The sequence below is a fragment of the Sycon ciliatum genome, chromosome 1, assembly GCF_964019385.1.
Source record: "Sycon ciliatum chromosome 1, ocSycCili1.1, whole genome shotgun sequence".
Taxonomy (NCBI): Eukaryota; Metazoa; Porifera; class Calcarea; order Leucosolenida; family Sycettidae; genus Sycon; species Sycon ciliatum.
Window position 1 is genome coordinate 30,479,325 of NC_088643.1, and position 14,258 is coordinate 30,493,582.

The window sequence follows — 14,258 nt, forward strand, 5'->3', positions numbered from 1 at the left end:
ATTTTGCAAGTAGCTCCCCTTCCATTGTAAAATACAATCATGCATGTCGACAAATAAACAGTGCTCACGGCATGTCCTTCTTGTTGCTGTACAAAAAGCTTCATAGATTTTCAAGACAATATCGGGAATCCTCTTTAAAACTTACTTCCCTCAAAAGGTAAAAGTACCTATTTTGTAGTATGAACGCAGTGTCGACACCATAATAATACAACTCTGGCCCGGGCTGGGCTGTTTATATGTGCTTTTTCTGGCCCGCCTAGCTGGGATCCCGGGTGCCTCGAGGCGGGATCCCGCCTCGCCGGGCCAGCCCGCTTGCCATCTAAATGCACCACAGGTTTTGTGTGGATTTGTGTACAACCCCGAGATCCCGTTGCAGGCGGGCTGGCCCGCCTGTCGACCAGCCCGGGCTGGAGCTGCACATATAATCACCCCCCTAGAGACACCCCAGCTAGAGTATCGAGCAACAACATCCGACGAAGAAAAAACACCGGTTCGACACCGCCTGATCAACTTTCCGGCTGCGCCGTCAATGCATCTGCAGTCAGTGCAGTAACCGCAAGTAAGGTTTTCTAGGTGTAGGCAAAGAGTGATAGTGCACACGGTATAGGGTATATGGTGGTACAAGTATCCAGTTCGAAGTACCTGATCATCGGAAGTCTCGGCGGTGTCCTTCACAGAATACGGCTCTCTCCTCAGAAGTTTCTGGTGCTTCTTCGACAGAGCCTCAAAGAGTCTGAGCAGACAGAACAGAGGTGGATGGAAATGAAAACAGCATACCATTGTCCGTACAGATTCTATCCCAGTGCGGACAAGGTCTACTTTTGTCAAACAGCAGCTGAACACACACACACACACACAAAGCTATTGGTGACAACAGCAACAACAACAACAACAACAACAACAACAACAACAACAACAACAACAACAACAACAACAACAACAACAACAACAACAACAACAACAACAACAACAACAGGCTATCGTGAGAATAAAGATTTGAACAACAACAACAACAACAACAACAACAACAACAACAACAACAACAACAACAACAACAACAACAGCAGCAGCAGCAGCAGCAGCAGCAGCAGCAGCAGCAGCAGCAGCAGCAGCAGCAGCAGCAGCAGCAACAGGTATGAGAGGAGTGGATGCAAGCTTTAGCGCTGCATGGCAAAACAAAAGCAAAGCCCATCGAGACGCGACAATTCATTCACGGTGACAAGTGAAACATATGAACCATGCAGGCATCCCCCCCCCCCCCCCCACACACACACCCCCATGCTGAAGACTGAACATACAGACGTGCAACAGCAACAACCTAACTTTTAAAACAACTGATGCCAAGCACAATAGCCACATGTCACATCAAGGTTTTGACAGTTCGCACAGGAACGTACTGTCGCCTTACCCGAGTAAACGCTGCGCCGCAAAGGCGTTCAGGTCTCGAAACGATGCACTCATGTTGGCAAGAGCAGCGAGACAATTGTTGTGTAGAAACTTATCCTGAAAAGCAGCAGCAGCATTGGAATAAAGCATGCAGCAATCAACACACACAATAGTATACAAAAGTATATAGGTACAGACAAGCAAAAAATAAACAATCTATTGAGCCTACAGTTGCGTGTTAGATATCCGACACCTTCAAGACTGGACATTGTTGGATAAAATAAATATTCTGGGTACCTGAAGCTATGATTATATTTGTAGGTTTGTGTACATGCATCAAGTTCTTTGTTTCTTCTCACTGAATATGCAACATGTGGGTTTTCTGGACCTGAGTGCCCAAATACACGAGTTAAACGTTCACACATACACTCATACACACACTTACACATACACACATAAATAAACTTACACACACATCATTCAAATCATCATTAGCACTCACCCTGATCTTTGCCATGTTGAGTTGAATGATACGCAACAGCACAAGAACCATGAGACTGCCCAGACTGATAGTTCCAAGACCACGCTCTTTATACCATGGTACAGATTTCAGCTCCTGAGAGAGAGAGAGAGAGAGAGAGAGAGAGAGAGAGAGAGAGAGAGAGAGAGAGAGAGAGAGAGAGAGAGAGAGAGAGAGAGAGAGAGAGAGAGAGAGAGAGAGAGAGAGAGATAGAGAGATAGAGAGAGATAGAGAGAGAGAGAGAGAGAGAGAGAGAGAGAGAGAGAGAGAGAGAGAGAGAGAGAGAGAGAGAGAGAGAGAGAGAGAGAGAGAGAGAGAGAGAGAAAATATCTCGTCCAGTTACCAAATGCTAGTGTGAGAGCGGTCATGTCAGTAGATACACATTGTCCACGGTAGCCTACCAAATGACACACACACATACATACACACATACATACACACACGCGCACGCACGCACACACACACACACACACACACACACACACACACACACACACACACACACACACACACTCTCACATACAACCGCTGGAACGTACGATTTCATGTACAGCACGGTTGAACTGTTCATCTTGCGTCAAAATGAGGATGTTAATCAGAAGCATCAAAATGTGATGTTGCTGAGACTCGTCCGCTGCGTACAACATTTGTAGCAATGGTAGAACCTAGAACACACACACACACACACACACACACACACACATACGCACACCAAAATTGGCAAAAAGAAAAAAAGGGCGTGGATGCTTTACTGTAGAAGAACAACGCACACAATCAACGCTGGCCGGCATTTCACAGTGGTGAACAGGAGAGTGCAACAGAGCAGCATTAAGTATACAGACAGTGTACGCATTGTTGAATCACATCGCTCTGTGCATGCACGCCATCAGCCCTTTTTTCTGGCATGCTGCTTCTCTGTGTGGACTGGTGTGTTTGACGGTGCACTTTACCGTGTCCATGAATGATTGATCGAAAGGGAAAAGAGCCTCAGTCTGCGGCTGATCCAGAGAAGTACATGTCGGTGCACTGACTACTGGGGGTGGGGGCAAAGCAACCTGATTTAGCCGGTAATACACAAGAAATGCCTGCCGCCGACCTAAGACTAAGTATGCCACACAGACAAGTAGAGCCAGCTCTAGCAGACAGGGCTCATTGACCATGCTTGCAGACAGTGCTCATTGACCATGCTTGTAGACAGTGCCCATTGACCATGCTTGTAGACAGTGCTCATTGACCATGCTTGTAGACAGTGCTCATTGACCATGCTTGTAGACAGTGCCCATTGACCATGCTTGTAGACAGTGCCCATTGACCATGCTTGCAGACAGTGCTCATTGACCATGCTTGTAGACAGTGCTCATTGACCATGCTTGTAGACAGTGCCCATTGACCATGCTTGTAGACAGTGCCCATTGACCATGCTTGTAGACAGTGCTCATTGACCATGCTTGTAGACAGTGCTCATTGACCATGCTTGTAGACAGTGCCCATTGACCATGCTTGTAGACAGTGCTCATTGACCATGCTTGTGCTTGTAGTAGAGACAACACAGTCATGAGATATGCAACTTATCTCCATTTAAAATCTGTTTCATCTGTATAAACAATCTTATCTTACCAGGTTTTCAATGTCAGTGCGAGACAGTATGTAGCCGGACACACGTGGGTTGTTGTGCAGGAAGATATAGAGCAGCAGGGCGGCAGACGGCTCCGTGAGTTGACTGTGCATGCATGATGTAACATGTGAATATGTACATGCATGCACACACACACACACACACACACACACACACACACACACACACACACACACACACACACACACACACACACACACACATTCAAACACACACACACACACACACACACACACACACACACACACACATACACACATTCACAGCAAAGACATGGGTTCAGAGCAGGTACATTGTAGCCAGAACAAGGGAGTCGTGCTTCCAATTCCTCGTCCCACAGAACAACAGTCAACACCACTCCCTAACTGATGGGTTATGTTCAAGTATTTTCCATTGCACTGCCGAAATAGCTCAGTAGGGAGAGCGTTAGACTGAAGATCTAAAGGTCCCTGGTTCAATCCCGGGTTTCGGCATTATTTTTTCTTTGTTCTTTTGAATTTTTATAGTGTCGAAGATTACTTGCAAAAATTAATGGTTCGCGCGAGACTCGGCTAGAGGCCTGGTTTTCCACATCCGTATACGTAGGAACACGATCACCCTCAAGGATCAAGGAGCAGACTAAAATCCAATACTGTAAGACATGTAATTATAACGAGGAGGTAAATCTAACGTTCTAACGGGTGCGATTTTTTCGTTATAATAAATTCTGTTGAGGCTGTAATGCCTCATATGTGTTATGTGCGGATACGCCTGAAAACTGCAAGATCGTTAACGTATCTTCTCGTTAACCTATGAATTTTGGACCATCGTTAAATTTGCGACTCGTTATAATAACATGTCTTACAGTACTTGAAAAGCAAGAAAAAAAAGCATTCAGACAGTAGGCATGGAGGAAAGACTGGTAGTGTAGTGACTACACAGGCATCACTACAGGTAGCACAACAGATGATCAACAACAGCAGAAGGAAGCAGCAGCAGCAGCAGCAGCAGCAGCAGCAGCAGCAGCAGCAGCAGCAGCAGCAGCAGCAGCAGCAGCAGAAGTGTTACTTACGAACAGAGTGTATTATACAAGCCATCAAGGTGGAACGGGAACGACACATCACCTCGATCCAAGTCGCGATCTGTACGGGTCAAGCAGACACGACAGCATGTGAACAAACATAACATGCAGTGCACAAGTTAGCATGATAGAAACTAGAAAGCGAATACTTGGAAGAACTCAGGACTTGAACTGTTCATAGGAATTATGCACATGTATCCACATGCATGTTCTCTGCATAGAACATGTACGTATCGAATATAAGCTGAGTCCCGAGTGTTTTACGGGAAATAAAAACCCGAGGCAAAAACCCGAGGTGAAGCCGAGGTTTTTTGCCGAGGGTTTTTTTCCCGTAAACACGAGGGCGAAGCTTATATTCTATTTAAATTATAGTATAAAAAACCTCCAGGCTCTAGACTGTTTTTTTCCTAAAACGTGGTTTTTTATAGCACCAGGTTTTTAATACAGGTTTTTTTACAGCACCAGTTTTTTATACAGGTTTTTTATAGCACCAGGTTTTTTTATATGAGTGATTACCAGAAATATTAACTGCTTTTTAGAACACGCAAATGACCGGAGGATTTTTATACAGGTAGACTCCCTTTAATTCGAACCTCAAATTGCCAGGCCCTAACTTCGAATTATCCAGAACTTCTAATTATCCAAATGCAGCCCCAGGCACTGATATGTATGTCAAAATGCTTGAAATCGCATGCTGAATATTTTTTGCACGTTCTTATTTGCATCAACGAAACATAGGTGGTCGTACCGGTCGTGTACAACGGATCATCAAAACACTGGATCGACACAAAATCATTTTGACATCTTCATCTTCTAGTGAAGAAGTTGTCAGTCACTGCAGCTTTCCTGAAACAATTTCAATGGAAAAGAACTGCGCTGCCTAATTCGCGTCATGAAAGGCTGTCGGACAGCAGCACGTCGTTCTGAAGAACGGAAGTGGAGCATAGGCATAGACAATATTTACGACAATAGTGTTTTTGTGCGCCAACATCTCCGCGCACGAGCTGGCGCGGCAAGAAAGGCCATCGAGATCCGCGAAGAGAGTCAGCCACCTGGAAGAAGTCGTCTTCAATAAAACCTTTGCAATTTGCCTCGCACGGGCTTGAAAGAAATTTCGAGAGAAGGTGGGTTTCTTGAACGCTATAGTTGATCCTGCAGCGGACCATCGATCGATTTTTGAGCTACTCTTGGCTAGAGAAGGAGAAAAGAATGAACTTCGAATTGAAAGGATAGCAACTCAATCTCACTTCGAAATAAGCGTTCAAAGGACATAGCCAATGTACTGTAAATAGCTCTCTGTACGAAGACTGGGTTCGAATTATCCAACCGGCGCACTTTTTGTACTTCGAATTATGCATTCGATTTTGACTTGAAGTGACTTGCAGAAGATCGGTACGACGAAAAAGTTCGAATTACACGGAATGTTCGAATTATACCGTATTCGAATTAGAGGGAGTCTACCTGTACTATAATTTAAATGAGTGTACTAATACAGTCGATTCCTGATATGATGAACATCAATGAACCGATGGTTCTGCACGGCCTTCTCAGTAATGATAGAAAGGTGACAGTTCTCTTGGTATGTGTTGATATCCAGGCCGAATATCGACGGTGTATGCCAGGCGAGTCCAATCTCGCGATGCGTTCTCTAGTTGGTGCCGACCTACAGCCCTCAACCACCCACCAGCATCTAGGAGTAGGAGAACATCGTATCGTTTGTCGGGTTCTTCCTGGTGCCAAGAATTTGCATCCACCCACACTTTTAAAGTATTCCTTTGAAATGCTTCGGATCTTCTGAGTTATGTCAAGCAGTGGAGTAACTGATTTCTTCTAGTTGCCTGAAGGATAGTAGTTTAGTTGGCCACTATCCTGGCTTGCTTGTCCTGTCCGCTTGTCCATACTTTTTTAAACAAACATTGATGTTGGTGTTCAATTTCTGAATAGTGGCACCTTTCTTTTTGTTTTCAAGGATCAAAGACCTTATTTTACCATTTATCTGCCTTCTCGTTCTGAGCAAGATGCGCTCAGTGCGGCTGATATATTGAATACTTACATTTCCCTGAGGAAGAATCATCCTGGTGTACTCTCAGACCAAGGATATGCTTTGTGAAATGTGCCATGTGCAGTTACTAGAGGGATTGTCTCGTTCTTTGCAAGCTTTTCGGTCAAAGGCAATACTGTCACATCCAATGCATGGCTGAACTGGTTAAGAGTACGGCACGTCCATGCACACCCGTCATGTACTTTGCCCTGACACGGTCACCCACTGGATTCACACTGTCATGTCCAAGGCTGGCATTGATAGCAGGCAGTAAGTTCAGTACCCATAGTGTACGTGCAGCATCTTGCTCTGCTGCTATTCATTGGAATGCTTGCGGCGCCTGCAGACGCGGTGCTGCACCGGGCAGGTGATTGGTCTGGCCTGTCGTCTTCTAGTAGACATTATGCAATTGCCTTCTCGTGCTCCGGCTAATGCCTTATTTTACAAAGTTCTCTTTCTCAGTGTTCTTGAGCGATTGAGAACGTTGTGCCAGCGTGTACCTCGCTGGATTTTGGCGTGCTGAAGATTGTTTTCGGGCTTTGAAGTTTCCTATCAGATTGGTTACCACTGTGCATACACAGTAATGATCATGAATACGGAGAGGAGTGAAGTAGAAATGTAGATCGGAGGAGCCTCGGCGAACTCCAATCAGAGTTCTACGCGTATCCTAGTAGCATTCATGAACACTGTGCAGTGTGCACCCACCCATCCCTCCCTTGGCTGTTGGGAAAACAATTTTCATTTTCTGTTTTTGTCTTTGTCTTTGGAAAACTGAGGAAGAAAGGCTGGCACATGAGGATACATGTTCCGGCTTTGTTTCTTTTGCACGTGCTTTTGTTCACGTGCCTTCGAGTTTTGCAAATCAGGTAGTAGTAAACCATCGGCAGATGACACGGCCCTAACTATAATTTTCGATGCCTGCCTCGCAAAAATATTTTTGGGGCAAATAAGACGATTTGTCAAATCGATCTTGAGTAATTGTCGAAGAACTGGAACAGCCTTTTTTTTATTTGTAATACATATGCGTCATTGTCATGTGGAAAGGCACCCCCTCCCCTCTTGCAAAATCCGTCCCAATAGACGGCATCGACAGGGAGAACAAAGTTGACTTCCTTGAGGAAGTAGTGTGTTGGCGTCGAAGAGCGATTGCGCTGATTTCGAAGTCAGATGTAGCCCTTGGAGCCCACATGATGCAAACTTTCTTCTCCTCAGTTGTGTACCTGTCTTGAAATGGTCAGTATTTCCCATTATCTGATACTGGAGATTTGCAAGTTCACTTTTTGGAATGAAATGTGAAATGTTCTCAGGTTCGTCAACAAATGAAAATGCGGCTACGTTGTCGTAAACAGCTTGTATCGACACAGAAAAATTTCCCGACACGCAGGAATGCCTCCCAAAGTGATACCACTATTGTCGGACTTCTATTGTAAAAATACAAGTAGTAGGTTGGTTGACTCCCAAAGAATTACTGGATATTCCCAGCGCCAAGTTTCTACAGGAGGCAGCAGGAGTCTCTTTGGCAGAAGGTAATTTACCACTACTCCCTACTCGAGAGTATCTGCAGCAAAATCCCTGCGCACTATACGTAGATCTACGCATGCACCTACTTTGGTAACCATCTTGCCCCATCTCAACCGCCGGGTGAAAACAGTTCTGACGCAATCCTCAAACTGGTCAAGTATGCTCTTGTGAAATGTTGATATTCGACTACTGCCGGGTCCAGACAGTCTCTAAAAAACAATAGGGTACAAGGTGCAAATGAAACAGATCAAGACTTGTCCAGACTTGCACCAGGTACTTGCCTAATCCACATACGGGTTTGTAGTGGATAGGAGTTCCGTTATACTGAAGTGTCACCGCATCCCAAGCAAAGTTAAGTTATGAAAAAAGGTATGGTAAACCTCAACCATGGCAGCATGGCCAAGCTAACTCTTGGCACTGCCAGGTAAGCACAACTACTAGACTCACCCCGATCATCGGCAATACATGCCAAGGAGAAGTGGAATGGGTTCTTCTGACCCTTCTGCTGGAAGTAGTTAGTCAGGACGAGCAGCAGGTGTAATGCCAGGTGAGCTAGCGGCGATGTAACCACTGTAGATGTGCTGCTACTGCTGCTGGATTGTGCTGCTGTGAATACCATGGACCACAGGCCACCTACGCAATACACACCATGGACATAAATAACAGGCACAGACTTCATGCTACATGTCACAAATCATTAACTTCAGTGGAAATCGTATGGAACCACATTCAGCCTTTGCCATTTACCATACCGGTAAGTATAACTAGTTACTTAGTGGGTTTTGCATCTCAGATCCTCAAAGAAAAATGACTGGCGGCAAAGTACTGCCAAACCAAGCACAGTCGACACACCAGTAGAATGTCATGATGCACTGCACATGATGAAGTTTACATCGTGTATGTAGGTCATGGAAGCCACGTGGGTTTTCGCCATTTATAGAGCTTTTTCAAGGACACCTTTCCCCGCCACCGCCTCGGCGATCACCCCGAGATTGTGGTGAACAGGTCGCATGTCAAAACGCATTGAAAAGTATACGAAATGTGACAGGTTCGTCCCCATCAACACTGGGAGCGATTCTGAAGCTTGCTCTTTTTCGCCCAAGCCATGAGAGGGCTTCCTGGCAACTGCTCTGACTCAACACGAGTGTCGGACATCAAGTGGAGTGCCACTCTACTGCTTCTTTCACCTCCACGCATCCATTCCCATCCAAAGTGAACGTGAACTGGGCTTCGCCTGATCACCAGCGATTCAAAAATTTCTCGCACGTGACCTCAAAAAGTGACAGTTGGTACAACCTTGAAAAAGCTCTATTGGATAATGCAAGAAACCTGGAAGAAAGCCCCCATTCTAAAACTACCATAGCATGAGCATAGCTGGTGAGTCATGACGGTGAACTTACTCAACAAACTAGCTGCTTCAGGTTTCTCTGGTGCTGGTGGTTGCTTGACAAAGTGAGTCAGTAGTGCTCGCACACATTCCTTGCAACAGTTACTGCACACAAGACACAGGACAGGTTGCAAGGCCACAATGGACAGGATTGTTAGTAAATGAGTAGTACTGGTGCATGTGCACAGCATAGGTCATCACACACCTTGTATTCATTACATGTGTTGCATGCATGTTGTTTTACCGGAGGTTGTACCGCGCAAGGCTGTGCTGTCACATACCGCGCCAGTTTTGGCGCGTCGTGTACGCCATTATTTCCTAGGCTACAGCAGAGGTATTTAGGGCAACTCGTGCATTGTTGGGGAGTTGCGTTAGGAGAATCTGGGAGGAAGAAGTGTTCTTTTGGATTCTTCTGTTCTTCAGTCTAATGTTCGTTCCTTTTATATACCAAATGATTGTACTGTCAACTATCCTCTGTCGCTAGTTTTGGACGTGCAAGTCTGTGGCATTTGGGAACAGCTTTGGTGCCGAAACCCGGGAATACTCGTTTGGACGAGTGGAGTTTCGTTTCGTTCGTGGCCAAGGAAAACTTGCAGGATGTCGTTGAAACTTGGTGGCTTCTTGAAGCCTTTCAAAGGCGTCAGAGGGGACGACCTTGCGTCGTTCTGGAAGAAGTTCGAGGTACTGTGTGTTGCGGAGAAATGGGATTCTGATGACGACAAGATGGCCCGTCTTCCGCTGTTGTTGGATGGTGCGGCATTCGTCGTGGTGGATCAGATGTCCGATGGCGACAGGAAGGACCCGAAGAAAGTCAAAGCTGCGTTGGAGACGGCGTTTGCTCCATCGGCAGCTGAAGCATACCACTTGTTTGTCGGTAGGCACTTGCCTTTGGACGAGACTGTGGATATCTTCGTCGCGGATTTGCAGCGGTTACTGAAGCTGTCGAAGCATACACTCGCCGCGGACGGCAAAGATCCCGTGCTCATCGAACAGTTTTTGAGTGGCCTTCCAGCAGAGTTTAGCAGGACCCTTCGCTTGGAGCACGCAGCGAAATCGCACTCTCCCGGAGCTGGTGACCAAGGCTACAGCAACTCGCCCAGTGTCACCCGGTTTCACCAAGTGGTCCATGGGAGGTGGTTCAGCTTGACACATTGGAGCTGGGCCCCTCTCGCAGCGGTCGCTATCACTGTGTCTTGGTATGCGTCGACACCTTTACCAAGTGGGTTGAAGTGGATATCTTCGTCGCGGATTTGCAGCGGATACTGAAGCTGTCGAAGCATACACTCGCCGCGGACGGCAAAGATCCCGTGCTCATTGAACAGTTTTTGAGTGGCCTTCCAGCAGAGTTTAGCAGGACCCTTCGCTTGGAGCACGCAGCGAAATCGCACACTCTCCCGGAGCTGGTGACCAAGGCGCGGGTCATGCAGGCGAGTGGTGCAGTAGTGCAGGCTGCAGCAGCGGCTGCTGCAGGGGTGTCGTCGCCCACGCTGTGTTTCGCCTGTGGCCAAGTGGGCCATATGAAAAGTAACTGCCCCCGCCAGCGCTCCCGTGATCGGACGGGCGACAACCACGAACAGGGTCGCGCTGGTGCGCCACCAATCAAGTGTTGAAAGTGCAAGCAGCCTGGGCACATCAAGCGGAACTGCCCCACCAACAAGTCGACTAAGTCTGGTTCTGCTGCAGCATCGGCCTCGGCAGAGGACCGTACTGGCTTGTGTCTGGCCATGCCTCACAGTGCATGCAATGGTTTAGTGAGAGTGGCAGTGGACGTTTCGTCGGATGGTGGTGCAAAATGGAGCAGGCATGCATCGGTAGTGGACACGGGATGCACCACGTCTCTCGTGGAGCTGGCACTAGTGAGGAGGTTGGGTCTGCTGCGCAGCGTGAGGGATAGCAACGAGTCGCTTCTGACGATTCAGGGCCATACGCTGAACACCAGTGGCTGCGTCGATGTGATGATGCGACGTCTGGACGGTCATGTTTACTTACCGCACATATGCGCGACGCTAGTGGTGGTGGAGGACTTGGCTGCGCTAAACACCGACATTCTGCTGGGCGCAGACATTGCAGCTAAGACCGGAGGGGTGAACATCGCGTACGAGACCCCAGGCGGACGGCTGTCGTCAGTAGTGTTCGGTACCCGGCTGGACGTGATTGGTGCAGGTGTGGCATCTTCTAGCAAGCTGTCAAGTCACTTGTCTGTGAAGGAGAATGACGATGCCGTGACGCTCGAAATGACCGATGTTTCTGTGACCTGGAGCGGTAGCGCCGGCTATAGGGAGCCGCAGTGGACCTGGAAAGATGGTACGCCGCCGTCATCTCCCCTCGGCTGTGGCATTGGCGAGTACCCACGCAGCAAGCTGTCCAGCACGGGGAGCGTGCCGCCAACTCGCCCGGTGTCACCAAGTGGTCCACGGGAGGTGGTTCAGCTTGACACATTGGAGCTGGGCCCCTCTCGCAGCGGTCGCTATCACTGTGTCTTGGTATGCGTCGACACCTTTACCAAGTGGGTTGAAGTTCAACCACTGGAGCGGCACGACGCACAGAGTGTAGCCGCAGCATTCGTGTCCATATGCTGTCGGTGGGGTGCTCCACAGTAGTTCGATCGGACAACGGCACAGAGTTTCGCAATGCTCTGGTTTCAGCGGTCTACGAGACGTTTGGGGTGACGGTCGCGCATGGAGCAGTGCGACACCCACAGTCGCAAGGTGCAGCTGAGCGATTTAAGGGTTAGTTCACATAAGCAAAATCGGCGCCGCAAGACATCGCAAGACATCGACGGTGAGCCAGCTCCCGATCCGTTGCGCATACGGTTCCAGTACCAAATCTACTACAAAGTAGTACATAATGTGCCCAAATGCTACGACAGGTTTGCCTGAATTCTTTGTTTCTTCAGTAGTTCAAGCTCTTTCGGTGATGGCCACTCGGTGCTACCTTTTACTGGAGATCATGAAACTACTTCTACACCTTTTATTGCAGTCTAGTAAGCGGTGGTGTCGAAATTAAGCGTGCAAACGTTTATGAAGTCCCACGAACTTGTCTATGTATCCTTCGTATTTTTTATTTTTATTTCAATTGTATTTGTCTCATAAGTTGCACAACAGTCAAGCAGATCATCCGAGAAGGACGGGTTGGTATGCTGACTTAATTTGCCACCTTGAAACGACAACAAGAATTGCGAACGGACCTCATCTTTGGCTTCAATTTAGGAAAATTTAGGATGAGTCTTGGTTCGAAATTTTGACAAAGTCTGGCTCCTGGCACCGGCGATCACCGGCGCGAACGGTTCACAAACCACTTTTGGTCAAATTTGTACGGGATCGGCGCCGGGGCAGATCGCAAGAGTTGGGCATTGTCCAACTTTGCCGGCGATCCACTGCGATATTTTACCGTATGATTTTGTTACGACTGCACTGATTCACATAATCGCAATGCGCCGGGAGAGGTTGCAAGAGGCCCACTCCCGGCGCGTACCGGCGATATGTGAACCAACCCTAACCAAACGCTGCTGATGCTCATCAGGAAGGTGCTCGGTGAGTCAGATGATTGGGTGCTCGACCTGGATCTGCTGCTCTACTACTACCGTGTTCGCCCCCACAGTGCGACTGGAGTGTCGCCGATGAAGGCCATGAGTGGTTGGAGTCCTCGTGATCTTGTGATCGATCAACCACCAAGCCGCTACAACATCTGTTCATGGGTGGCTGAGCTGGATCAGCGATCAGCAGCCATCCGCAGTATGTTGGAGGAGACATATGCGGGAGTTGACTTCCTGGATCAGCCAACACCGCGGTACCAGCCTGGAGACAAGGAACTGTTCCTACGTCCTCCACGTCGTCAGAAGCGGTTTGCAGCGTACGAGGTCGGTTGGGTGGTGATGAAGCACGTCGGTCCGTCAACGATTCTGATTCGACATGCTGGGCGTGGTTCGGAGAAGATCGTGAATGTGAAGCTAGTCAAGCGTGATCCGTCTCCTGCTGGAGAGCAAGACGGAGGAGACAACGGTGAGCTTCCTGATGTACCATCTGAGTTAGATGATGATCAGCCAGAGCAAGATGAGGAGCAGTACTTGTTTGAAGTCGTTGACCTGCCTGCAGCTGCACCTGCTCCTGGACCTGCTCCTGCAGGTGCACCTGGTCGGGTCTTGCGTGACCGATCCCGACTGCAAGCACCTGCTCGTTACCGTTGACGATTCATGTTTTGGGTTTTTTTTGCTATGCTGTTTCTGAAGTGACATGCGTCACTTGGGGGACATGGTGTTAGTATATGAGTACTGGTGCATGTGCACAGCATAGGTCATCACACACCTTGTATTCATTACATGTGTTGCATGCATGTTGTTTTACCGGAGGTTGTACCGCGCAAGGCTGTGCTGTCACATGCAGCGCCAGTTTCGGCGCGTCGTGTACGCCATTATTTCCTAGGCTACAGCAGAGGTATTTAGGGCAACTCGTGCATTGTTAGGGGAGTTGCGTTAGGAGAATCTGGGAGGAAGAAGTGTTCTTTTGGATTCTTCTGTTCTTCAGTCTAATGTCCGTTCCTTTTATATACTAAATGATTGCACTGTCAACTATCCTCTGTCGCTAGTTTTGGACGTGCAAGTCTGTGGCATTTGGGAACAGGATGCAAGGCCACAATGGCCGAAAGCGGAATGTGTAGGTTTTCGCCTTTGCAAACACTACAATGTGCAGCTGACTGATGTACATAACA

The 14,258-nt window shown here is 47.9% G+C and overlaps 1 protein-coding gene and 1 non-coding gene across 3 annotated transcripts in view; one reads left to right on the forward strand and one right to left on the reverse strand.

Moving 5' to 3' along the window:
- The window catches only part of LOC135822519 (dymeclin-like), a 34,919-nt gene that overhangs the window by 4,386 nt on the left and 16,275 nt on the right, over positions 1-14,258 (reverse strand). For both annotated transcript variants that reach the window (XM_065335315.1, XM_065335306.1), the window contains exons 10-17: positions 9,565-9,656; positions 8,612-8,797; positions 4,594-4,663; positions 3,524-3,626; positions 2,446-2,571; positions 1,889-2,002; positions 1,409-1,503; positions 643-733 (exon numbers count right to left, since the gene is read on the reverse strand). In XM_065335315.1, coding sequence (XP_065191387.1) covers positions 643-733; positions 1,409-1,503; positions 1,889-2,002; positions 2,446-2,571; positions 3,524-3,626; positions 4,594-4,663; positions 8,612-8,797; positions 9,565-9,656 — 877 coding nt within the window. The remainder of the gene's footprint in view (positions 1-642; positions 734-1,408; positions 1,504-1,888; positions 2,003-2,445; positions 2,572-3,523; positions 3,627-4,593; positions 4,664-8,611; positions 8,798-9,564; positions 9,657-14,258) is intronic.
- Positions 3,943-4,015, forward strand: Trnaf-gaa (transfer RNA phenylalanine (anticodon GAA)). Its single transcript has one exon. It is a non-coding gene; the product is annotated as a tRNA-Phe (tRNA).